Consider the following 27,878-nt stretch of genomic DNA (forward strand, 5'->3'; position numbering starts at 1 on the left):
GATATTACAGGTAGAATTTTAACTTAAAATGAAGCCATAAGAATAAAATAACAGCCTTGAGAGTTATTTGAAAGGTTTTCAAAAAAAATTTCCTTTTTATTTTCATAAATTAACACACATAACAGTGGGAATTTTAGAGTCACAAACTACCAAACAGAAAAGGAACTGCAGGGGCATCATGTATGCCAATGTTACCAAAAATGTACAAATTTCACTGAACTATTGACCATGATAATATACAAACACTTCAGGCAGCTATTTACTGGCCTAGACCAGCCCAAAGAGATGCTGAGGCCTCTTGCCAAGAATTAAAATCCGATTCAGCACCAGAGAGGGGCTCGTGGAGACACACAATGAACAAGCATCCAATCTGAGAGAGTGCTGTGCTAGATGGCAGGCTATGCGGGGACCCTCACTTCACAATAAAAATAAATAGCCTTTGCTGCTCAATTTGTGATTAGATGATAGTACTAAACTTTGATTTCAGTAAATTAAGCCTTCTTCCCGGCCAGCTTTTTATACAGGAAGTTCAGTCGTGGCAAGGAGCCCTTCCCTCGCATGAATCCAGGAAAGGATACTCCGCACCTCTGGCCAGCTACTTAAAGACTTTGGATACAGCCACCCATGATGTGGTGTTTCAGAGGTCCTTTCCATGATACTGGGGTGGGGGAAGCTTACAGAAACAAAACACACGGGAATTAAAGAAAGCACCAGCTGCATACTCCACCCCCAGGGAATGGGAGAAAAGTACCACCGTCTAAAAGTTGGTCTTTCATGCATCTTGATGTACATTGATTATGAGATGAAATCCCAGCCTGGAGACGGAGCACTGGCTCTGCGTTCCATCAGGCCGCACCAAGCCTTGGACCGGCGGCCCCAGTCCTGCACTCTGTGCAGCCCTTAGCCTGGCAGACAGGGAACCAGCCACAGGGGGAGGATCATGCCCAGAGGGCGGGATCTGGAATCTACCTCAGGTTGTCTCTGGCACTCATGCAAAAGACCCTTTCAGGCAAAATTGTGACAAAGTGTCATGATTTTCACAGCTCTTGGAGGAGCACTGTTTCAGGATTCACAGCATGAGTTTCTGAGCTCTTCAGGCTCCGAGTAAGGCAAACGCTGTATGTCTCTCCACTGTACCTCCCTCAGCTGTAGCTCTTAGAATACGGTCAGTAAAAAAAAGTGGACATGATCTGCTTGAACAGGTGATGAGGTACATTTAAATTAATAGAGAAATGTAGCTGGAAAGGAAACCAAAAGAAAAGAGGAGGGGGAAGGGGGGGGCAAATATAGCTATAAACTGACAGATGGAAAACACTATAGTTGAAAGTTTCAGTGAAAAGCTGACGTGCAGAACCCTGACTGGACCTGAGATTTCTCCTCTCTTTCCCATATTAAAAACACTAAGTGTCTTTGGGTGGCAAGTCCCCATACTCAGAAACTGTACCAACTCCCACCCCAGAACCAGACCTCCTGTAGCTATGGGCAGGTGGCTGGCTCCGAGGACCACAGACTGCAGCTGGCTAGGCCAATGGTAAAAATGGATGTTAAGACAGGTGTGGCTGAGCACGGCTAGAACCCGATGTGGCAACTTCAGGTAAGCAATTTCAAGTTTGCAGTGGGGGCCCCTTCTTAACTTTGGAATGAGGAAGGGCCTTGGCCAGATGCAAGCCAAGAATCACAAGGAGAGGGTTGGCCTCAGCAGAGCTTTTTCCTATGTTCCCAGGACAAGGAAGGAACCCAGGTCTCCACTTCCTCCAAGCCCCCATTCCAAATGCCAATGTTCCAAATCATTGCTCCTGGCCCTGACAAGTGCCACTCCTGCAACGGGCAAACTTGAAATTGTATCTCCGTAATGTTGGTGATGCCACAGCTGCACCCACGTCAACTTCAGTCTGCCACGCTTGCCACGTTGCACACCTGTCTACACTGGCAATGGAGCTGGCAAACAGGGCTCTGTAGATTTGCTGGGAGTTTGCAAGCTGTCCAGCAGGAGCTTCCTAAAAACGTTTGTAGAAGGGCACAAACTCATCCCACTCCCTTAAGCAAAAAGACAGAGAGAAGCATTTGTGTCTAAGGACCCTGTCCCAGGAAGGGAGAGGTATTGAGGGGAAACACAGGTCGTGTCTACACAGTCTGGGCAAAGCGAATGCACAATGGCAGCATCTGGTTTGCATTGTTCAGAGCTGGTGCGGAAGCCGGGCTCCCCTCTAATGCTCCGTGGCTGTGGCCTTAGAAGCCTCCGTGGATCACCAGGTGTGTATTTCACTTACTAAATGCTCTGTCTGAGGCAGTGGGCCTACAAGACAGATGTGGCACTTCGTTTTTCTCGCACTGTCAGTTTTTCTGCTCCAGTGTGGCACAGACTGTCAACCTGCAAAGGAAAGGCACATAGAAACCCCCACCCCCACCCTATCCTCCCATCCCATGACAGACGGGGAAACCAAAGGGACCCAGGAGACATGATCCAGGAGGGCACCACTCACTCCTCTCACAGACTGACTCGAAAATGTCTCTGGAGCTTTGACAGTTCCCATTGGCGCTGCTCCACGGCAGTGGCTCCTGGGAGGATGGGAGAGGTGACCAGTGTCCTGAGGCTGGGCTTAGCATCCCACTCACCAGCCAAGGAATGTTAATTCTCTGCACTCTTGTTTTGAGAGAGAGAGAGAGAGAGAGAGAGAGAGAAAAGATAAAACACAAGGGAAGGGGAGGAGGGGAAGCAAGGCAAGGGCACACAGGCCTTAAGTGGGAAAGGAATGAAACCTCCGGGCTTGTGGCCTCACACGGCACGCTTCTGGTCCTCTGACCACAGGCTGCCGCAGGCACAAACGGAGAAACCCAGAGATCTCTGTCTGGCATTCTACCAAACTTCCAGTAGGTCTGACGCAGGAGCCCAGAGTACAGTGAGCTGCCCTCCAAGAGGGCTGGCCATGGAACTTCGTGACCCCAGCCTGTCCTCCTCCCCACTCTGGAGCGGGCTGCTCTGGCAGCTGCGAACGCTCTGGGTCGGCTTCATCACCACCTGAGCCGTCGTGGATGCCTTTGTCATGGACCACCACTTCAGATGAAACCCACTAAGACCACACCCAAGCTTCCAACTTTTTAAATGACTGGGGGAGAGACCTGCTCTTAACTTCCGTCATTAAAATAAATACCACTACTTAAGCAAGAATGAGAACCCAGATGAGAAATGAGTCGCACTAGGAGCTGGAGGCAGGGAAGGGGCTGCTTGAATACGTCAACGGGAAAACGGCTCTCGGCTGCCTCACACTACGCACCGACAAACCAGGTCAAATGCCTGTCGTGTGTTCTGAAGACGTGTACTGTCTTTCTCCTTGATGTCTTAAAAAACTGCTTTAAAATCACATTTAAAGGCTCCAAACATGCAGCAATAATTAAAAAAAAAAAGGGAAATAAAACAAATGAAAATAATCAACACCACCACATTAAAAAGTGCAACTTACTTCAAATGGGGCCTGGACGGGCTCCTCTGGCACTAGTGACCCACAGTCACAGAGGGGAGAAAATGATGGGGAAAAGCCACACACACACACACACACACACACACACACACACACACACACACACCTGGTCACACACACACACACACACACACACACACACACACACACACACACACACACACACACACACACACACACACACACACACACACACACACACACCTGGTTCTGGACAGATGGGCTCAAAGGATTAGAAAACACAGCAGCTCATCTTTCCTCAACTACTGAAATGAGCCGGTGAGACCACACGGGACAGGACGCCAGGTCCCCCTCCCTAGGCCACGTGTCTAAATAATCTTGGTCTAGCACCACCGTAAACGACGCGGAACTTTCACATGGACGTGCAAATGCGGTGAGTCCTTGGAAACCTAGTGTTACTGAAGGTATGTGGTGTCCTCCTCCGTGGATGGCAGACAGTGTGGGGAGGAGGCCGACATCATTCAGGACCATTTCCAGGAGAAAGGGAGCGTTCCTGAGGTTCTATACTCAGCAGTACAAGTTAGAGGACCCTCTTTCACCAGTTCCTAAAAAGGCTGCACCTTGAAATAGGTAAAAATCCATAGTCTGCATTTTGAGTGGTTTGGGCGGTAGGGCAAAATTAAGCAACCTCTTCCACGGAGGCCGGGAAAGTCTAAAGTTGAGACCCCCCCACCTGAATCGCTTCTCAACAACCGGACGACCGCTCCTGCTCCTCCTCTTCCTTGGCAAAGAAGGTCTCCAGTTCCATCAGTTTCTGTATCAACAGAGCATCCAGCTCTTGACTCTGCAGCGCCGCCTTCTGGGCCCGGGTAAAGCTGCCTGCCACCTTGACCTTACCGCGAGCCCTCCTCTTCCGTGGGACTGTGAAATCCTGAAACTCCAGAACTCGCTTCCTCTTCTGTTGGCTGATTGAGATGAGCGTACCATTCCGTTCCTTAGGTTCCTCAAAGATGGTCTCTAAACACCTAAGGGTGGAGCACAAAACAGAATCACCAACATGCTCACCCTGGGGGCCACCAACCCTCCCAGTCAATGGGCGCTAAAGGCTAACTGCTCCTGACAGCTCTTTCCTCTGGTCTGCAGCTATTTTTTGATGACAAAACACATATATCTATGAATATGTAGTACAAGCACATAGTGAAGAAATTTAAACTGGACAGGAGGGTAAAGAATAAAAGTAAGATGAACCCCCCACTCCCCACCGCGGCAACAGCAGCAACAGTGTTTTGTGTATCCTCCCAAAGTCACTCAACGTACAGATGTGCATAGGTAAGCATGTATCATCAGAGGTCAGCCCTTTTGTGTAAAGGGCCAGGTAGTAAACATCTTAAAATTAACGAGGCACACAAGTCTCTGCTATATTTCCTTTTTTGTTTTCTAAACAACCCTTTAAAAGAATAAAAACCATTCTTAGCTCACAGGGCTGGAAAAAAAGAAAGAAAACCGGTTGCTGGTTGGACCTGGCCTGTAGTTTGCTGACCCACAGCATCTATCCAACACTTTGGTTTCTTCTTTACTCAAATGGCAGCAAACTACATGCACTGGCCTATGCACTGTGCCACTCTGACCTATCAATAACGTTTAAGATTGCCCCAGCTGGGTACACAGGTATCTGATTCATTCTTTTAAATGGCTATGCAGTGTATCCCATTACAAGGATGGACTATAATTTAATCAGAACCCTATTTATGGATATTTTAAGTTGTTTCCAATCCTTTCCTATTATTTAGCAATGCTGCAATGAATAGTCTTATATCAATGCCTTAGTTTTATCTTCTAGGATAAAACTCTCCAGCTACATCCTGGACACTACAGGAATTTAATAAATGTTCAATGACTTGAACTGAGTTTAGACGCAAAGGTAGCCAAGTGAAATGCCTTCTGTACTTGGGTTTGGAGTCATATCTGAAGATCAATGATTATTAGTCCTGAAGACAGCCGGCATATTTGCTAAAAACGCAAGTACAAACGAAAAGGAGACTACCTAACCTGACACACATCTCTTTCCCATCCTACCACTGACCCCAATTCAAGCGTTGGGAACTAAAAATACCAATTCTAGTTATTTTCAAGACCCCGGTATTGGAAGAACTGAACATAAAACCCTTTCCAAAGCACAAGGATTGGAGATTTGCATCGATCATTTCGGAAGCCCCCCCAATCTATTATTTCCTGCTCATAGGTACTTACCTGTTTGCAGGAGGAGATTTATAATTCTTGTTGGTATATATTTCTTCTAAACTAAACTCCTTTTTCTTTAACCTGAAAAGAGAAAAAAATAAATTCTTCATGGTCTCTTACAAGAGACAAGATCGGTTTCCCAACTCTATGCTTTCCATTCTTCTACTTTCCAAAAGTAAAAGATGAGTCCTAGATGTGTCTCATGAGAACGAGTACTGGATCTTCTTTTCCAGGGCATCAATCTTCAACTTTGTGAGATTTAGTCCAGTTATACTTACTTGGAGGGATATAACTGGATGAGTACCTATTATCTTAGTTTACAGCTTCTTCTTGTCCTACTTTTTCAATGTTTCTTCTGCTTAATTGACCACTCTCTTTTTTTAATTCTCCCCTCCTGGCTTGAAAATTATACGTATTCTGTTCTTTAGTGGTTGGCAAGAATTTTAATGAGCATATTTAACTTATAAACCCTTCTCTCAAACAACACAAAGTCCCTGGAACCTCTAAGTCTGATCAATACTGTCCCAATTTATGTTAGTAGTGTCCTATTTTGCCTTTTTATTTTGTAATTTTTTTGTGTAAGAAATCAGGTCATTTGGTCTGTGGCTTCCCCAGTCTAGATTTTCTTGATTACATCCCACTGATGTCATTTAACATGCTCCTCTGACCCAAACATATGGGAAATACTACAGGTATTTCCTATGGACTGGTAATTAAATAGAGAGGTATGATCAGATTTAGGTGTTCCGGGTTTTTTGATAGACTTTTAGGTGTCCATCACGAGGGACATGATACCCAGCTGTCACCCTTTTTGTGTATTAGCAGCCAGCCACTGACAAACACTAAATATATTTATTAGTTCTTTAGGATTGTACATGGTGACAGTCTATCATTCTCCCGGGAGAATTCTTCCATCTAAAGAAAACTTCATGCTCATCCATGGTTTGGTAACCCTGAGGTACCGTTTGCACAGGAAAAGTGGGTTGTATGCTTGGTTCTTTCCCTTTATTTACCAGTTTACAAAACAATGAATTGTTTCCCTATTATCATCCAAATACGGCCAACGAGTTGTGAACTCATTCATTATGAACTGTTGGACTGAAACATATCTCATGTGCTTCAATCTACTGCAGTTATTATTCCTTTTGATGCTCAGACTGTCTCATCTGTGGCAGTCTCTTCAAATTGGTTCCTGTGTCTCTCCGACATGACCCCAGTCGCCTCTTGAGAGCTCATCACTTTCTGGCACAAGACAGTCTATACTCGTGCATTTCCTGCCCTAGACCTGTAGCCAGTCTTCAAGAAGCCTTGGTTCACATATCATAAAATTCACCCTATTATTTGTTTATTTTTATGAGTGTGCTCAATCTGTTTGTTCACTCTTAGTTTTTGGTACTATGTAGAAGATAATAGCTTCAACCTTCAGGCCACCAATCTTAGTAGAAACTTATTTTCAGACAGCACAGTACCTTTATTACAAAAGAGCAAATTATTATAAAGTTTCTGTGCTTTAAACCTTTTTCAGATAAGTTAAAGAGTGACTGAACAGCACAGCAATAAACTTTTCGGCATTGTGCTTTAGTTTCTTCCTGGCTTTTTGAAAATCTTAATTGAGGTTCAGTTTGGTTCAATTCCAATTCAGCAAAGAACATGCTTGTGGAAAAAATACATAAATAATAGCATAGATAAGATTTTTCACAGGGATTTCCAACAAACAACTGTTACTTTGCTTCTTAACAACAGCAATAGCTACGTTAGATTAGGGATGTCGGATGGGTTGTTGGAAAGTGAAAGATTAGGCTTCTGACAGTCATTCTGACGAGCAAATCAGGGCAGTGTGCACCCATGTCCAGTTTCTGAGCTGAGGTGAGTGCTGAAGCGCCAAGTTCAGATTCTGGGATTCCTAGGCTCTCAACAAGCTTTGCCTTCCTCAGAGGGGCTTCACTCACTGGAGGTGGTGGGATGTGTAGACGTCCTCAAAAGCAGACACTTTCTGTGCAGATGCCACTTTGCCCAGAGTGGCTCTGCCAAGAGTCTACGCTCGAGCATCTTCTGTCTGGTGGTTCCTTGCTCCCTCCATCTCTTGATCTGTTTTTACGACTTGATTTCCCTCTGGTAAAGAAGCATCTTGAGACAATTCTGAAGCAAGGTTGTGCTATTCTAGTATTGACAAAACTGAGGCTCTGAGGGGCTCGCTCGGGGGTCAAGCCCTGGTCCCTGGGGTCTCCTGTGAGGACCATGCCACTGTGACCCCCAAAGCACACTGCTGTGCTCATGCTGTGGCAGATCTGGCCCCTGGAAAGATGTGGCGGGGCCTGGTGGTCAGTGGGTGCAGCACCCCCGATCCCATGCTGGGGCACCTACAGGCTCTCCTCACAGCCAGGTGACGGTGGCCTTAAAATTCACCCTTTAAAGTGTACGTACAGTTCAGTGGATTCTCGTAGAGGCACAATGTTATTCATCACCACTAATTCCAGAACGTTTTCACAAACCACAGAAGAAACCCTGGACCAACGAGCAGTCACACCCATCCTCTCCTACCCCAGCACCTGGCAACCACGTATCTACTTTCTGCCTCTATGGTTCTGCCTATTCTGGACACTTCATACAAATGGAATCATACAGTATGTGCTCTTTGGAGTCGATCTTCTTTCACTTAGCACACTGTTTCCACGGTTCATTCATGGTGTAGCACGTCTCAGTACTTCTTTTTAACGTTCTATGGATAGACCACCCTTTCTTAATCTATTCATCAACTGATGGACATTTGGATTGTTTCTACTTTTTAGCTGTTATGAAGAATATTGCTATGAACATTCATGTACAAGATTCTGTGTGAACATGTTCTCAATTTCCCTTGGACATATACCTAGAAGTAGTGATATGGTAACTCTAACATTTTAAGGAACTGCCAAACTATTTCCCACAGTGGCTACACTATTTTACATTCCCACAAGCAATGTATGAAGGTTTCAATTTCCACCCATCCTCAATGCAAACACTTAATTTGTTGTTTTTATTTGTAAAAAAATTACTGCCATCCTAGTGGGTGAGAGCCATCTTGTGGTTTTGATTTGCAGTTCCCTAATGACTAATGATGCTGAGCATCATTTTTTGGCCATTCATCTACATCTTCTTTGAAGAAATGCCTGTTCAGAATCTTTGCCTACTTTAAAAAATTGCGTTGCTGTCACTTTGTTGTTGAGTTGTAAGAATTCTTTATATATTGTGCATACTAGAGCCCTATCAGATATATGACTTGCAAACACTTTTTCTGATTCTGTGGGTTATCTGTTATCTTAAAAAAACAAAACAAAACAAAACAAAACAGACTTATTTAGAGCAGTTTTTGTTCATAGCAAAATTGAGTGGACAGAGTTCTCATATACACCCTGCCTGGAACCCCCTGCAACTCCCCTACTAAGCACAGCAACCCCTATTATCAACAGCCTGCACCAGAGTGGAACATTTGTCACAACTGATGAATCTGCAATGACACATCATAATCACCCACAGTCCATGGTTTACATTAGGGTTCACTCTTAGTGTTGCACATTCTGTGGGTTTGGAGAAATGTATAATGACATGTATCTACCATTACAGTATCATTCAGAATCATTTTCACTGCCCTAAAAATTACTGTACTTGCCTATTTCTCCTTCCCTCCTCCCTACTCCATGGCAACTATTGATTCAATGACAGTCTCCATAGTTTTGCCTTTTTCCAGAATGTCACATAGCCGGAATCATACAGTGTGTAGCTTATTCAGACTGGCTTTTCACTTAGTAGTATTTCAGTAAGGTTTCTCCATGTCTTCTTCATGGCTTAAGAGCTCACTTCTCTTTAGTACTGAATAATATTCCATTGTCTGGAGGTACCATGATTTAGTATCCGTTCACCTACTGAAGGACATCTTGGCTGCCTGCAAATTCTAGCAATTATGAATTAACCTGCTATAAATATTTCTGTGCAGGTTTTTATATGAATGTAAGTTTTCAACTCATTTGGTTAATACCAAGGAGCATGACTGCTGGATCGTACGGTACGAGTATGATTAGTCTTATAAGAAACCACCAAACGCTTCCATTCCATTGGTTTACTTTTTATTTTGTTGGCTACACCACACGGCTTGGCTTATGGGATCTTAGTTTCCCAAACAGGGACTGAACCCGGGCCCTCGGCAGTGAAAGCACGGAGACCCTAACCATTGGAGCGTCAGGGAATTCCCTATTCCATTGTTGTTTTTTTTAAAAATAAATTTATTTATTTTATTTTATTTATTTTTGGCTGTGTTGGGTATTCGTTGCTGTGCGTGGGCTTCTCTTGTTGCGGAGCATGCGCTCTAGGCGCATGGGCTTCAGTAGTTGTGGCACGTGGGCTCAGCAGTTGTGGCTCTCGGGCTCTAGAGTGAAGGCTTAGTAGTTGTGGTGCAAGGGCTTAGTTGCTCCGCGGCATGGGGGATCTTCCTGGACCAGGGCTCGAACCCGTGTCCCCTGCATTGGCAGGCAGATTCTTAACCACTGCGCCACCAGGGAAGTCCCCTCCGTTGGTTTTATGTCAATTCTTATGCATTACCACACTGTTTTGATTACTGAAGCTTTGTACTAAGTTTGTGTATATATATATTTTTTTACTGTGGTAAAATACACAAAACATACAATTTACCATTTCAATTATTTTTAACTGTGCATGTAATAAGTTTTGAAATGGGTTACTGTGAGTCTTCCACTTTGTTCCTCTTTTTCAAGGTTGTTTTGCCTATTTTGGGTCACTTGTATTTTCAGGATTTTTAGGATCAGCTTGTCAATTTCTGCAAAAAAAAGGTAGTCAACATTTTATAATAGGATTGCAGTAAGCTGTAGATTGCCTTGCATAGTACTAACTTATTGATAGCATTAAGTAGCCCAATATATGAATGGATGTCTTTCCATTTATTCAGGTCTTTAATTTCTTTCAACAGTAGTTGGTAGTTTGTAGTGTTTACTGAACAAGTCCTACACTTCGTTTGTTAAATTTATCCCTAGGTTTTTTTTTTTTTTTTTGATGCTACAGTAAATGGAACTGTTTTCGAAATTTCATTTTCAGATTGCTCATTGCTAATGTATAGAAGTACAATTGTTTTTATTTTTCTTGTATCTTGATCTTATATCCTGCAAACTTGCTGAATTCATTCACTAGCTCTAATAGTGGATTCTTTAGGGTTTTCTATATATAAGAAACTGAAAAGATAGTTTTACTTCCTTTCTGAGTGCTATCTCATTTTCTTGCTTAATTGCCCTGTCTAGAACCTCTAGCAGAATGTTAAATAGAAATGGCTAGAGTGAATATCCTTGTCTTGTTTCTGATCTTAGGGGACATCTTTCAGTCTTTTACAATTAAGTAGGATTTCTGCTTCGGGTTTTCGGGTAGATGCCCTTTATTCATTTGAGGAAGTCCTTATTTCCCTCTCTCCCTTTTAAAAAAATATTTATTTGGCTGCACCAGGTCTTAGTTGCGGCATGTGGGATCTTTGCTGCCATGTGTGGGATCCTCGCTGTGGCATGCGGGATGTTTAGTTGTGGCATGTGAACTCTTAGTTGTGGCATGTGGGATCTAGTTCCCTGACCAGGGATCGAACCTGGGCCCCCTGCATTGGGAGCTCGGAGTCTTAGCCACTGGACCATCAGGGAAGTCCCTCTTATTTATTCTGAAGTTCACGGAGTGTTTTTATCATGAAAGGGTGTTGGATTTTGTCCAATGCTTTTTCTGCATCTAATGAGATAATCATGTGCTTTCCCCCCTTTATTCTATTAATGTGGTATACTCCATTGATTAATTTCCTGTGTTCAACTAACCTTGCATTCCTGGCATAAATCCCACTTGGTCACGTGTATAATCATTTTTTAATATGTTGCTGGATTCCGTTTGCTATTATTTTGAAGATTTTGATGTATACATTTATAAGGTTCCCTGGCTTCTTTTAAGATTATCTCTTTGTCTTTGGAACTCTGAAGTTTTCATACGTAACTTCTTTCTGAAGTTAGGTATGAAATTCTTTTTATTGATCCTGCTTGGGATTAATATCTTTTGCCAGTATACTAAAAAACACAGAATTACATAGTATGTGAACTATTTCTCAATAAAGCTGTTTAAAATTTTTCATTTAGATGCTGCTTTACTGAGGTATAACTGACACATAGAACTGTAAGATATTTCAAGTGTACATTGTGATGACCTGATATACGTATACACTGTGAAAGGATTCCTCCTATCTAGTTAATTAAGAGTTTGTGTTTTGACTTTGTTTATAGTTGGTTTCTTTTTTTCCCAGCAGAAGTGATAGATTTTTATGACATATATTTTTCAGCTTTTTATTTTACGGCTCTGAATTTTCTGTTATAGTAACCATTTCCTATAGTTTCTTCAATTATTCTTATGGCTTCATTTGTTTACATTTAAGTCTGATTTTATTTGGAAGATATTCTGGTGAAAGGTCTAAGGTAGAGATCCAGCTTTCTTCTTCTTCTTCTTTTTAATATTTATTTATTTATTTATTTTGGCTGCGCCAGGTCTTAGTTGGGGCATGTGGACTCTTAGTTGCGGCATGCAGGATCTAGTTCCCGGACCAGGGATCAAACCCGTGTCCCCTGCAGTGGAAGCGCACAGTCTTACCCACTGGACCACCAGGGAAGTCCCCCAGCTTTATTACTCCTAGAATGGCCACCCAGCTGTCCCAGTAGCATTTTACTGAATAGTCCATTTTCACCACTGATTTGAGGGGACACCTTTGTCACATACTAAATTTCTCTATGTATTTGTGTCTAATTATGGACTTTGTTTTACCAATTTGTATATTTATGCTCTGGCATCATACTGTTTTAATTATTGAGACTTGACAATATATTTTAAGATCTCTTAACACTAGTACTCTTATTTCACTCCTTTTCTGAATTTTCCAGGCTATTCTTGCTTCTTTATTTCTATAATTGTGTTAAATACATGCCTTTCCATTTATTCATATCTCTTCCTAAAAGAACAGTTCTTGGTCAAGTGAATGTGTTTAAATTTTTATTGTTTACTGGAATGTACCAGTTATCTAATTACTGCTTCTCAGCTCAGAATGCACCCTCAGTACCTGCTCTGTGACAATGGCATCTTGGACTCCTAATGCATCTCTTCTTCACAGTGAGTTGGTGCTGAGCTTCAGCAGAAGGAGGCACTGGAGGACACTGGAGGAGCAAAGGAGCTTTTCTTCTTGCTCCTGCCACATGGCCCATCATGGGTGCACGTGTACTGGGATGTCTGGGGCGGGGCCGGATGGGGACAGTTGCCCCAGCTGTATAGCCAGAGCGTGGAGCACCCCCCAGTGCCCCTGTAGCACTAGCCTGGTGACCACCACACCACAGATGGGGCACTCGGGGACTGAAGCCCATAGTGGGACCCCAACATCCTCAGGGTTGTTTCCTGTGACTCTCCTGGAGCAAACGCCACATGCCCCAGGCCACGCACCTGCAGCAGCACCCTGACACCCCGGCTGCCTGCCCTCCAGCCTCAGCTCATGCCCTGGAAGGCTGTTGTTGTTGTTTCCTGCTCGCCCAACTCTGGCGTTAGCAACCTGGCCATCCGATGGGCTGCAACCACACCTTCTCCAACAAAGTCAGACTCCAATCTGGGGGAGAGGGCCCCCTTCTCCTTGGCCCTAGGATGCCCTTCAGAATTCTCGGTACACCTTAACAGTTACTCTCCTGTTATACTTTAACACTTTAAACTTCCACTGTTTAAAATACTGTGTGGTTTCCGTCTCCTGACTGGACCTAGACTAATAACATGATACTAAGGTAAAAGCCCTAAGGTTTTGCTAGACCAGGGGTCCTCACACCAGTGTACTAGAAGACTTTCCACAGACACACTGAAACCCAGCTCTAGGGTAATCAATCTCCCGATCTTTAATCTCCTGCACGTGACACACCTGAGAAGTGTCCTTACACTCATGTAGACGTCTCCATTCCCACAAATTCTTTCTTTTTTTTTTTTTGGCCATGCCACACGGCATGCGGGATCTTAGTTCCCCAATCAGGGATCAAACCCATGCCCCTTGCAGTGGAAGCGCAGAGTCTTAACCACTGGACCGCCAGGGAAGTCCCCTCACAAATTCTTTTAGAACAGCCCCTATCCACCCTGAATTCTACTTTGGTATCGGAATAAAATCACTGATCTCACTAGGCCCTCCTCAGATATTAATGAAATCACCGTAAACCTGTCTTGGACGTGTCTTTCCCCACCTTACACACGGTTCCGCTAAGAGAAGAGCGGCTTTAGCAAGAGGGGACTCAGCCTAATTTCAGATATGGTGTGGAATGGGGCTGTCAGAGGGACTTTGCCTCACTCACCTCCTGACTATCATCAAACAATGCCTACTTAAGAAAGAGAGCTTCAAACACCAAAAATAGCTTGGTCATGTATTTAACTGTACACAATGTCTTTTCAAACTATTCTCAACTCTCATGCACAGTCTGTTATCACTTAGAAGAACATTAATCAAATCATATAAGGAAATATTTAAGTCAATTATTCAATCTTCATCTTACAAAATATTATAACTTCTACTTCTTGTTAATAACAAAAATTATATGAGCTGCCATGCCAATCGGTTTGCAGTGATACACTTTTCTCCTACATTAAATACTGAAGCAATCATGAGATTTATATAAATTAATGGATTTATTTCTGATTATTTACATGATTCTTAATTGTTCCTAAAAGTCTAATAACAGAGTTTTATTCGTGCACGTCTACACATTTACTGAAGCAATACCACGCTTTCTAACATACTCCTCACTTCATAATTTATTATTTTAGCTATAAATTACATTGCTTTATTATAAATTCAAAAATGGGAAAGTCTTATACATAACTTTAATTTTGACTTATGGCTTTTAGAAATCCACGTTACAAGAAGTGTTCCATAATTTATTTTTCAATGGTCTGTATGACTTTCTTGAAGGTAAATATTAACATATTTACTGTTTCATACCCAAGACATGGAGGAGAGGCTGTATTCATTGTACCAGGTCATTTTATGTAAGAGACTTGAGCATCCGTGGATTTTGGTATCGGGGGGTTTCCTGGAACCAACTCCCCAAGGATACTGAGGGATGACTATATTATAATTGGAAAGCAAAAAAGTTAGGAAGTAAGAATGATTTGGCCAATGGGCTTGAATAATAAAAACTGCCTTCACCAAGTAAGTTGTATGTCAAAAATTTTCCATAAATTTAATGCCCTAAATCGGCACCTTCAAAGTGTCTATAAAAAAGTGTATTTGAAGTAATAAAAGCATTTTACCAAGATGTCTTAGGTAAAGATTTATTGAAGATCTTATATTTTTCAATCCTTTCATTATATAGGATTAACTAAAGTGCCCCTAAGTGAGAAAGTAACATAGAATTCTTAGGTATCTGAAACTGGTCAGATCCCCTCGGTGCACGTCCCATAAACTGAGCCACTGCTGGCCTCCAAAGTCTGGGTGACAGAACCCGAGTGAGTCAGCTCTTTTTGATTCTTTGCTTTCAAAAAAGATTAGGTGATAAATCATTAAATATGATTTGTTGATAGATCATTCTGATTTTTTGATATTACTTGACAGAAGTTGAAAGGATTGAATGTCATTGTTCTTTTAAAACTCTTTCCACTCCCAACTACCTATCTTTATTAATAAGGTTTTCCAGAACTTCTATCTACATAAAAATTCAAGAGAGAATACCATGATTCTGAACCCTATTTCATTCTAGTAAAAAGTACTATTCAACCCAGGATATCTGAAATACTTTAAAAATTTCTCTTGAAAAGACATGGTAGGATGATCAATAAAAGAACTGTAGGATAAAAACACAACACGTTAAGATAAGAACCACGTGGGCAAAGTGGAACGTAAATCACAGTAACAGTTAACTATCGCATTTGTGTTGTGTGAAGCAATAAAATAGATACAGTGCACATTTTTTTCTCAACTGGACTGTACAGCAATCTTAAGTGTTGGGAATTCTTACTCACATTCTACAGGTAAGTCCTTGAAGCTCAGGAAGGTGAAATAACTTACCTTGGGTTAATCAAGGGACACAGGCTTCCATTTGCTGATGAGAAATTAAGGAGTGAAATCCATCACAAGAAAACATAACTCTGGAGGTCTTTTTAAAATGTTTATATCTTCATAGTGTCTGTGTAATATACATCATCCCCAAACTGGAATCATGTCAAATACACAATTTGGAACCACGCCCAACCAATACATAATTTAGTAATCTTTTTCTTTCCACTTCACTTTATAGGAATTAGCAATCAGCTCTGTCATAAAAATCTTTAGAATCCAAATTTTTAAAGGCCATACTATGGACCATAACATGGATCTAGCATTTTCTTGAAAACAAAAAAAGACATCTTTCCTTCATGATGTGTAGGTCCCTTCCCAATTCTGTGCACAGAATGTTGTGAGCCTGAGCTGTGGGGTCGGGTAAGACCTGTGAGAGACAGGAACCACCTGTTCTGTCATGAGGGACGCTCTGGCCTAACACAGATTTCTCAGCTACTGAGCCTTGGCACCGTCACCTAAACCTGGGGACGAGGGCTGTGCCTACCTTCCAGCACCCCTGGAGGATGAACTGGGACTGTGTACACAGAGCGACAGCACCCGGCATAGAGAGCTCAGGAAAAGTGATCGAGAACGCGTTCAAATATCCCTGCACACAAATCTCTGGCCTCAGTACCGATGAATTCTTTTGGATAAATTCCTAGAAGTATAACAAAAGCTCAGAGTATATGATCATTCAAAAGGTCATTATATTCTGCCAACTTCCAAAAAAGTGCACACATGCATGTTAGAGAAGGCGCTCACCTTTTGGGTCGAGGAAGGCCCATGGGGGTAAGGTTAGGGTCCGGCTTAGGAATGGTTTTCCGGATGCGAATCTGTGAGACCTTCTTTGGCCTCTTCTCCGGCTCAGTCTATTTTTAAGAAGAAGAAAGATGGTCAGGTTGTAAGACATTCTAAATATATGAAGTCCCCTTTCCTGACACCCACCACATTGCTTCCTCAGTGTACAGATGACTTCAGGAAGTAGTTTATGACAAATCTCCCACCCCCCGCCGCCCCCACTCCTGCCAACAGCGTTTTCAGCAACCGCCCCCTTTATGTTACTGTACATGCAGTTCAGATACTGAGATTATCAATATGGAAATTTGCAACTGTTGGCGACAGCAGATACTTCAAAATTGAAGCACACCATTGTTCACTCGTCTCTGTGGTTCAGTTCTCTAAACACTGTTAAATGCATCATCAAGAAAAAAGGGTCTGGAAGGCGATGAGGAAGAAGAGATTCAAGGTATCCTTTAGTGTCTTGCTAACCTCCCATACTCAGCTGAAGCTAAACGTGGTAGCAAAGAGACTCAGGGGCCCATCTGTACCTGTCACGTCATCTGTGGTGCCACCGTCACCTGACCCCATCAGCACTTTAAATTTACCTCTTTCTGTTCTGGGGGGCTGCTCTGTGGTCGGGGGCATGGGGCTGTCACACCATCCAGCTCATCAAATCCAGGAACTGGGAACTCGGAGGCTGAAAGCAGGAGCTTGCTGACAGCTGAGTCTGTTACCAAGCGAGACTTTGGTACCAAGGCAGGGAATGGAGGCTCTAGCCTAGCACCACGGAGAGAGAGACAGAGAAGAATGACATGGGACGGGTTCACCTTCTATGTCGGCACATTCGTCTTAACATCCAGACAAGAGCTGAATGACGTTCCCAGTAAACCTGTCCTCTTGTTACTTCTGGACACACCTGTGTCTATACATGTAAAAAACGACGAGAATGTGGTCAATCCACTTCACTGTGATGGAATAACGAACGAGGAAGGTGCAGTGAATAATGAAAAACGTAAAAAGGAACAGGTTTTTTGTGGGAAGAAGACATTTAGTGAACTGAACAAATGGATTGTGCTCAGACGACATCAATCCCATCTGGGCACCGAAATCGGCTAAATGACCAAGAAGTATCTTGAGGGGACTTGTGGTACAATGAGCCGGCTAGGGATTTTGACTTTTTTTTTATAAATGGGATTGATCACACAACTTTAGTTACACAGGTTGAACCTCAGATTGTTCATCTGAGAGATGCAGATCAGGCTGAGAAGGAGAACAAGAGGTCAGAATTATACCACGCCCGACCCACACCAGCCGCTAGTGCACTCGCCCACTTCTCTCTCTCTCTCTCTCTCTCTCACACACACACACACACACACACACACTTCAAGCCACAAGCCCTCACGTGCCAGGCGCCACTGGAGCCTCACCTCACATGACTGCCGCTGGTGCTGTAAGCAGCTTCCAGGCCCGGAAGAGGCACAGACGGTAACGCAGTGTGGCTGAAGTGGAGCAAAAGTACAAGAGAGGCAGGTTAGGGCAGTGGGATGGCAGGAGAGGCTCTGGTGTACCGTGGGTTTGGAAGGATGCTCAATCCGAGCCCAAGGAAGACGAGAAGTGTCAGTCACCCAGAAAGACGAAAACCTCCCTCCCAGGCATGAGGATTACATGTACGTGCCCATCACTGGAATGGAGGCAGGCTGACAGGAGGATTATATTCTAACTTAAATGGAAAGAAGGCAGAGAGAGATATACAGAGGACAGTAAGAGAAAGGAGGGGGACAAGAATACCCTTTACCTTATACCTTTTAATCAAGTTGTTGAACATGTATGTTAAAGTTTTTAAAAAGTAATTTAAAGATAAAAATACACTCCTCAGTTCTGTATTAACCGTATTAAAATAAAAGCTGCCAATTTCTATAAACGTACAAAAAATTGTGAAGAAACCTTAGTTTCTTTAAAGCCAAGTTCCACATAAAACATGGCCATGTAGATGAAAACTGTTCACAGGGCTAGTTCCTTTATAATTAAGCTTTGATTTTTATAGATGAAAAATGGTATTAATCACTTATAGATACATTAATATGCATTGTTGGAGAGCTTTTGGTACCCCTCAAAGTAAAGCTTGTATCCATTTCTACTGAATTTAGACACAGTACAGGTTTAATTAATCAGATGTTTATATAATGACCATATAATCCATCTCCTCTGGGAAGTTAGAGAAATTTGTTCAATGGCTGAAACACAGATAATTCAGATTGTTAGAGAGTTTAGCACCAATCTGGAATACTGGGAAAGGGGCTGACCAAATCAGAGGCCTCATCTGGGTCTAGCTCAGTTGACACAGCAACCAGCTGAGTGGCCCGAGTCAGAAAAAACCATGTGCCTCAGTCTCATCATCTATAAAAAAAAAGGCAAAAAAGATGCCTGTCTGACCCATATTATGGAGTGCTGGAGGATGAGGTTGAAATGAGAAAACCCTGTGGAAACATAAATTAATTTAATCTTGGTTAAGTCTTGCTTTCTGGGGCTCCCCAATTTATCACGCTTAACATTTCTAAGTGTGTCTACAAACACAGCAAACTTCTAAGCTCTAAGCCAAGGATATATATGATGTTAAGGCACTTTTAGAGCCAACGAGAAAAAAAGTTCCCACAAATACCACCCCTACCACTTCAATTAAAAAAATAGGGACTTCCCTGGTGGCGCAGTGGTTAAGAATCTGCCTGTCAACCATGAAGGGGACACGGGTTTGATCCCTGGTCCAGGAGGATCCCACATGCCACATAGCAAGTGGGCCTGTGCACCACAACTACTGAGCCTGTGCTCTAGAGCCTGCGAGCCACAACTACTGAAGCCCGTGCACCTAGAGCCCGTGCTCCACAACAAGAGAGGCCACTGCAATGAGAGGGCCGCGCACCGCAACAAGGAGTGGTCCCCGCTCGCCGCAACTAGAAAAAGCCCGCGCGCAGCAACGAGGACCCAATGCAGCCAAAAATAAATAAAAATTTTTTTAAAAATTAAATCTTTAAAATACATATATACACACACACACATATATATAATTAAATTAAAAGTAAACTAAAAAATAAAATAAATGAAATGTCAGATACAGGATCTAAGGGAGAGAGAAAATATTCCCTACCAGAAAACAGAAAAGTCAGGTGAGAAAGAGTTCTGGAAGAGGGAAAAGGGTCACAGGGTCATTCACCTTCACAGGGTGAAATGAATAACTACCCTCCATGCTACCTTAGGACTGGACATAGTTTAAAGAAGGTAACATGATTTAAAACTGAGTGTACAGGGCTTCCCTGGTGGCACAGTGGTTAAGAATCCGCCTGCCAATGCAGGAGACATGGGTTCGAGCCCTGGTCTGGGAAGATCTCACATGCCGTGGAGCAACTAAGCCCGTGCGCCACAACTACTGAGCCTGCGCTCTAGATAGTCTTCGAGCCACAGCTACTGAAGCCCGCGCGCCTAGAGCCCGTGCTCCACAACAAGAGAAGCCACCGCAATGAGAAGACCCCACGCAGCCATAAATAAATAAATACATAAAAAGAACAACAAAAAAACTGAGTGTACAGACACAGAGCAGAGTTTGTTGTAGAGGCAAACAAACTATGCAACAGAAGCAGTGCAGCATCATTTAAAACAATTTGATTCATCCTGTTGTATTTTTATGGCTGCCTGATAAGAAGTGAACATTTTCTTGTTTACCTACAGGACAAGAGCTCACAATCAGCCACATTCAGGTGCTGGGGTGCCTTTCTGAAGCTCTTTTATTTAGTTAGTTTTCTGCTAAGATGCTGGGTAGCTTCACAGTATGCGCCTCAGAAGCTTTTCAATGACAGAATGATTCTGCGTGAGAGACTCTGCCCAGACACACAAACAACAAGGCCTCTCCCAGGCCGTTTGGAATTTTAAGGCTTTTTTGGTGTTGAAGTTTTAAACTACAGCAATGATAAGGGCAAACCAAATAATGTTTAAAGTTTCTGTTTATCCAGAGGATTACAAATAGGAGGATTTATCTATTATGTCTAAAGCAGATCTTTAGGGATGTAACTCCCAAATTCTTTTTCTTCTCTCATTTCCTGTTAGAAGGTAAAATGATATTGGTGAAATTATTTTCAACTATTCTCAGTGGTGAAACCACAAGAACTCTTTTCCAGTTCACTTAAAATTCTATAAATTCTATAGCTATAATATGTAAATGCCAACCTCTGAAGCTTCTCTGCTCCAGAAAGAAACACAGAGGTTCCTAAACTAGATTTGGTGATGCCTATGTAATTAATTAGTTTATTTAAAAAGTATTTCTTCTGTATCCTTTACACACCAACCACTGAGTTAGGTGCAGGCTGTTATAATACCTTGTGAACAAGTAATAGTTACAAGTCACAAATCACTACTTATAGTAATGGGATATGTTCTTTGCAAGGTGAGGGCAAGAGGAGAAAAGGAGAGATTCAAGATTTAATGGTTCACAGAATTAAATGGACAGAACAAAGGAAGGTACAAAATAAAGGGTTCTGCAAGAAATCTAGATCCTTCAGGAAAATTAGAGGGGTCTACACTTCAGAATTACTGCTGCATGTTCTTAGCAGAGATTTGGCAATAAACAGGAAATGCAGACACAGACTCTGAGCTCTGCATTTTCAGGAGCGCCCTTTCCTCTCCCCAATGGTAGGATGCAAACATGGGACTTTAGCAAAGAACAGGGGATGGATTTTACCTGCTCATGGTGCCCAGACGTGGCTGCCGCTTGCTGTGAGAGGAATGAAGAGCAGAGATTTCGAAGGGGCAGGCAGAAGGCCCGTGCTGGCTCCAAATGGACAGTACTCGGCCCACCGAGTAGGGCAGAGAACAGAAGACCTTGTCTGCTATGGAGGTGGGAGACCGTAACCCTTTCAGACCCTGGGTAAACTGGGTCAGGAAGAGCCTCTGCATGGTGGGCATGTGGCTGGAGCAGCTCCGTTTTTTCGTCCAGATTCGGTAACATCCCGGGGAACAAAGTGCTAGGAGTGTGTGAAGGCCAAGGACGGAGCAGCCCGCTCTGGTCTGGACTATGGCGGTGGCTCCATGGTCTTGGAGAGGAACTGGAGGCTGCAGTGGAGGCTGGGCGCCTGCTTGACAATAGAGGCCAGGGTCTTCCCTGAACGTGGCCACCCCAGGGCAGTCGTGGGCCAAGAAGAAAGAGAAGGTCCACTTAGGAGGTGAAGACGGGCACCGGCGGGCCTCTCCTAAGGCAAGCCTCGCGGGTGCACAGTGCTCGGGAAAAGTCCTTGGGGACTCGGTCCCGCACTCGGAGCCTGACTTCCCGTGAAAGGATACTGGGAAGACTTCGGAACCAAACAACAGGGATGGCATCTTGTCGCTCAAATCTATGAAGCTCATTTTGATGGCTTCGAGCGAATAAAGCGTCAAGGGTTTACTGTTAGGCCTCCTGTCCCAATTACTACGTGCCAACCATGGATTCAGCTGCATTGTGCTGTAGGAAAACCCATCCAGGAGCCTTTTGTATCTGAGCCGCTTGTAGCTTTTAGCCACTGGAAGAAGGTCAGAGGAACACCGCCGATATCGTAGCTTCTGGGTCTTTGTGGCCGGGGCCAGTCTGGAGGCAAGGATGGACAGCTTGCTGAGTAAGGCTGATTCTTTGGTAGGCTTCCGAACATTCAGGCTACCCGAGGGCTGGCCTGGAGTGGCCTTCTGCTTTGGTACGTGGCTAACAAGGCTCCTGGCAGGGGCTGTTTCAGGTTCCGGTTGCGTGGGTGCAGACACAGCATGTGAACTGAGAAATCTGTGTGCGTTTGTGGGGATGGTTTCAGAGGAGCTCTTTAAAAAGGCAGAACTTCTGATTTTACTTATTTTCCTCCCCGTGTTGACTAGCTCCTGGCAGGAAACTTTCTTACACATTCGGTGGGGCTGCTTCTTCAAGGGAAGCACTCCTTTCTGATGTGAAGTGTTCCCAAAGGCACCATGTAGTTCATCACGCCCAGCGGAGTTGGGATCTTGTGCTTTCCGGGGGGCATCATGGAGGCAAGGGCCTACGCACGACTCAATATCCTTTTTTGATGGGCGACACAAGCTTTCCTCCTTTGGGTCTTTCAGCTTCTGAAACCCTGCAGCAGTGTCGCCTGTGGCTGGCTTTGCTAGGGTGATTTCTTTCACCACGGTGGGCTCAGCTTTGCGATCCTTAGGTTGGCTCTTACTTTTCACCTCATCTGACAACATATTAGATGATGTGCATCGTTCCAAAGCTGCATGTGCTTCTTTTTGATGCATCTGTTCCTCTTCCTTGTAGTCCAAAGCCTTCTGGCTCTGTTGGTCCTCAGCATCACGCGGCATCCTCGGGGGTTTAAGATGGGTCTGAGACATCCGGCTCACGTTATCACCATGAACACCTTCTCTGACAGTCATCTCTTCGGACTCCTCCACAGCAGGAAACTGACCCCGTGGTCCCCTCTGGTGTTCTGCAGTTTCTTCTCTTTTCACTTCGGTTTCTGTTTCCATCGTCAAAGGCAAACTTTCCGCAATGAGGGCTGTGCTGCTTTCTTCGCTAGGATTACTCTTATCCCTTGGTGCTCTTCCTTTCATCTCAGGCAGGACCATGCAGTCCTTTACATTCTCACAGGGCATTTCACCATCTTTTGGTTTAAAAAGGTTTTTCGGGTCAGTTTCCTCACTATTCATAATTGTTTCTGATTTTTCTTGAGACAACGGATGCAAAGGAGTTATCTCAGTGGGTTTCAGGCTTCCCGGGGGAACAGAGTTCTCCTCTTGGTGTCCAGAAGATGTCAGTTCTTCTGAGGAAATTCCAATGGCATTTCCCTTGTCGTGCTCAGAATTTATTTCTAGTCTTGATCCTTCAATCATTCCTTGTGTTTCTCTCAGAGATGCTTCTTTAGCTTGCTGTTCAAGATGAATATAATTTAAAGACACATTTATTCTATCCAATACTCTTACATTTGGTTTATGATCTGCCACAGACCCTGTCTCAGGGGCACAAGAGTCTGGACACACTTCCATTTCACAGTCTTTTAACAATCTGCATACTTTCTCTTCATAGGATTTTTTAATTTCGAGAAAGTCTGCTGTCGAGGAAGTAGCATCTTGGGAATCTGAATCCTGGTCGATCCTTCCCATAAATGCAGCAATAGGCTCTCCCCTCTGAGACAGCACACTCCTTGAGGTTTCCTGTAACACTGGCCCATCCTGCCTTGCACGCCCATCAAGAGTACTAGACGCCCTTATGTCCACAACGCCTTCTGTGCCCTTATCACTACAGCCTGTGGAGATCATGTCTGCCATACCGTCTATGGGCTCCTCACAACCAGAAATGCTTTCAAAGGCCCCTTTCTTCAGGCTTCCACCAGACGATGAGCTGTTATGGCCTGAACCGACTGGCAGATCCTTCAGGCTGTGGCTCACCTCTCCATTAGGCTCTGCGACCATATCTCTCTGGTCGCTGCCTAGTGTCTCCTTAGCTGGGTTATCTTCACTCCTGCATTCATCGGATCTGTTTGGGTTGCTCTGGCAGCTGAGGGCTTCATCTGCCTTCTGCTCAGGAGTTTCAGCTGCTTGGTTCATGTTTCTAACACCGGAGAACGTAACAGTAGGAAACTGGTCCAACAATTTTTCAGGACTTGGAATGTTTGCAGGTTGGTCTAATTCCTGTGCGGCACAATCACAGATGTTATGTTTGCAAAACACAGTCTCTTTGGGTGTGTCCTGTTCTTTTTCTTCTAGCCCTTCCTCGCTGGGATGGATGTGACAGGTGGTGTGGATGGTCCTGTTTGGAGCTTCACTATTTAACATGCCTGCCGTCATTTCGTTTCTGATCTTACCTCCTGGAAGGCTGCCTTCAGTTTCTCCCCCACCTGGCTCACTTTCCGCCGATGTACAACTCACTTTATGGATACAACTTTCCACGGAGGCTTCTCTCCCTTGGGGGCGGTGATCGCTGTGCTGAAATGCAGTTTCATACTTGGTTATCAGACAGTTCTCAACTCCCAGGATGGTTTCGCTGGGCTCCAGGGCAGCATGGGCAGAACACGCGCTCTCCTCTGGGACATTTTTTCTTACACAAGGGCAGCTAGAGAGATCCCGAGATTGAATGCTTTGACATTCCACAGCAGAGACCTCTTGAGGCAAGCCTGCGTCTTCTTTCTGATTTGAGAGAAGTCTGGAATGCAGACCTTCTGCTCCTGAATCAGCTGTTTCAGTTTTTCTTTCTAGGCTTTCTGATTTGCTGTTTAAGGTGGGACTGTTTGAAGAGGCACCACAGGTTTTGTCACCTGGTGGAGAGATGTCTTTCATTTTTGTCTTTACAGGAACAGTCTGGGTACCAGCAGTGACATCTGCTCCATCCTCTGATGGAGGGTGCTGGCTCCATTGGGAGCCCTCGCTTGCTGCTACAGGCATCTCTTTGTCAGTTGGCAACTTCGCATGGTTTTGACAATTAAGGAACACTTGATTTAAAACACATTCACTTTCTATTTTGTTTACAAATAGTTCATTGGCATAAGGAAGTTCATTCACCTCCCATGCAGCGCTCTGTTTATCTGAATGGGGACCGTCGTCCTGGGAGTTCTGTACATCTATTTCTGACTCAGGTCTGTCATCAAATTCTAGGGCTGGCAGTAACGGAGCAATGTCTTTCTTGGGTTTCAACACCTCATTTATAGAACTTATCTGGTCCTCTGGCGTTAAACTCACAGGGGATTTTCTTTCAATCAGAAATCCGTCATGTGATGCTTCATTTAACTGGGTGCTGTCTTCCAGATTTCTCTGGGTGCTGCCTAAGGAGTTAGAGTCTTTACTGTAAATCTTTTCACTTAACATACCGGGCTCTATAGTGGTTGTCTGTTCTGGCTCCTCAATCTGCATTGAGGAGGAAAAATGGTTCTCTTCAGAGGGTGTGCCTGGATGGCTTATATTAGCAAAAGTTCCTCTATGGTCCTCATGGTTTGCCAAGTTATCCTGAATGTCTAAAGTGATTTTTAAATCATTTTTTTTAAACATTATTTCCGTGGCTTCAGTAAAAGAATTGGGCATTAAAGAACTAGAGCAGTCTGTATGGATACTGCCTTGAGGGCAGTAGTGATCGTGGATATTTTCTTTGGAGAAGTCAAGAGCCTCTTTTTTTCCAGAATAGTGACCACTAGCATCCTCTTCTGCTTGCCTGGCATTAACAAGAAAGAGTTCCTCTCTTTCACTCCTGGGGTTCAAAGGCTGTTCATTTTCTTCTCTAGAAGCCATGTTCTTGCTTTGATCGTCCCCATCAAAACAGGAATTGTCTGTCTTTTTAGCAGATCCCTTTGGCAAGCTATCACCATCAAAACCACACTTTTTTGAGGATGTTGTTCTGAATTCTGGACCAGACAAACATGATGTGACATGTGAAACTTCCGAATTTTCTTCTAAGGGTTCTACAATAACCACCTTTCTCATGGCTTTGGGACTACCATGTGCAGAACTGTGTCTCTCACTATGGTGGCCAGGAACCTGTTGGCGATTGTCATCTGCTTCACAGACAAGGTTTAATGTACACAACTCTTCCTTTCCATTGTCCACTTTGGAAATGGCACTCTTCCCTGGTAATAATGACAACCAAGGAGGACAGGTTTTTAGTTCTTCACATTCTTTTTCTTTAGTTGCTTCTATTAATCCAGGGTCCACAGAGTTTAAAGGCTCTAGGGAAACTAACGTGCTAGTCTCTGAAACCTCACCACTGCTCATGATTTTGTCTATTTCTGGGTATCCGCTGCACCCAGCCGAGAGACCTTTACTCACATGGCCATTCTCGTGTCCTTCATTATTATCCGTCTTAGTCACACTGACCTTCATACCTTGTACTTCCTCAGTAGATTTTAGCAGAGTTTCAGCTGTAATTTGTACATTTCCTTTTGCACAAGAGAAAGAAATCCAAATCAATATGTAATCATTAAAACAAACCATTTGCTATATCATCCTAAATTTAATCATGCAACAAACGGCAGCAACAAAAAAGACGCAACTCACAAAGAGAATTGCAAAGTTAGTGTTACAATACCATTGGCTTTGTTCTTCTCTGCAAAATATGACAGAGGGCCAAAAGAGTACCTGGAAGAAACAGGTTATTTTGAACAAATGCCTTTCTTTAAATGTTACTTACTTAAATGCACTTACCTAGCTGGACAAATGAATATAATGGGGAGACATATGCCTAATTCAGATCTTCGGAAGCTTCCATCCTAAAGCATTAATAAAGTAGACTCACAATAAAATAGCTTATATTACTAAATGACCATCTTCTTAATACTTGAATAAATAGATAAAATTATCTCTTTGACAAAGAACAGTTATATATAAAACCTATGTAAAAGAGATTAATCTGTAAGTTGAATATTAGTCTTGAACCCAATTACCTGCAATACTTGCCTCCCTACAGGACTGGTCATTAGTTGGTAATTATTGAAGGTGAGTGATAGGTACACAGCGGTTTAATATAGTCTCCTTTCCACTGCTGAATAAATGTGAAATTTTCCGTTACGAAACATTAAAAAACAAACAAAAAACCTTTCTAAGCAGAATATAAACACAATTCATAAAGGAGTTTACTGCACAAAGTTTCTCTGAAATTCTAAGCACACAATGTAATATAAATAAGTTCCCAAACTTGTTAATCTGCAAAAGACTTTTCATCCTTCTCTCTTTACAGAAAACAAACCCGAAGCTATTCACATTAACGTAAACGTAAATGTGTATATGCATGTACGTATGCATGCATGTACATAATAGGACACCTGCATTAAGCAGATAAAGCAAAATGCAAATCCATCTACAGATCTAATTCCCACTAGAACATAAGCTCCACGAGGGGAAGGATCATGTTTGTTTTAGTCTCTCCACCTCCCTACTGTCTAGCATAATACCTGGTATGTAATAGCACTCAATAATATTTGTGGAGTTAATAAATTACTACAGTTGGGTGACATCAGCAAATGCTATTAATAACGTCTTCTTAGGGCTTCCCTGGCCATTTCTTAACTAGTTCTGAGAGCAGTAATTTTGAGAGAAAGAGCAGTGACTCTGAAGGCAAGCCAGCTGGGCTCTGTGATGTCACCCACCTCTCTGAGTCTCCTTTGTAAAATGAGGGTAAGTATACTTACCTCAGTGTTACTCTGAGGATTAAATTAAATGATACATATAAAATACCACCTGGTAACAGTGCCTGCCATATAAAGGAAAAGTGTTTTTCCTTTGTTCTGCTCTCTCTGATTCTTATTTTACTGAATCTGAGAAGAGTTTAAATGATAAACTTAATAACTAGGCTA

The 27,878-nt window shown here is 43.3% G+C and overlaps 1 protein-coding gene across 16 annotated transcripts in view; it reads right to left on the minus strand.

Moving 5' to 3' along the window:
- Positions 1-27,878, minus strand: part of PRR14L (proline rich 14 like) — a 63,027-nt gene that overhangs the window by 7,212 nt on the left and 27,937 nt on the right. For 2 of the 16 annotated variants that reach the window (XR_014251762.1, XR_014251763.1), the window contains 8 exons: positions 21,296-26,468; positions 17,997-18,068; positions 17,175-17,346; positions 16,552-16,658; positions 5,691-5,762; positions 4,338-4,465; positions 3,684-4,254; positions 64-3,585 (listed from right to left, as the gene is read on the minus strand). Coding sequence is in view for 9 of the 16 variants with exons in the window: in XM_082416971.1 (XP_082273097.1) it covers positions 4,186-4,465; positions 5,691-5,762; positions 16,552-16,658; positions 17,175-17,346; positions 17,997-18,068; positions 21,296-26,465 (5,873 nt within the window). In the remaining 7 variants the exon portion in view is untranslated. The other 14 variants (XR_014251765.1, XR_014251761.1, XR_014251764.1 and 11 more) reach the window with 14 other exon arrangements.

Source organism: Balaenoptera physalus (assembly GCF_965194825.1).
Source record: "Balaenoptera physalus genome assembly, chromosome: 12".
NCBI lineage: Eukaryota > Metazoa > Chordata > Mammalia > Artiodactyla > Balaenopteridae > Balaenoptera > Balaenoptera physalus.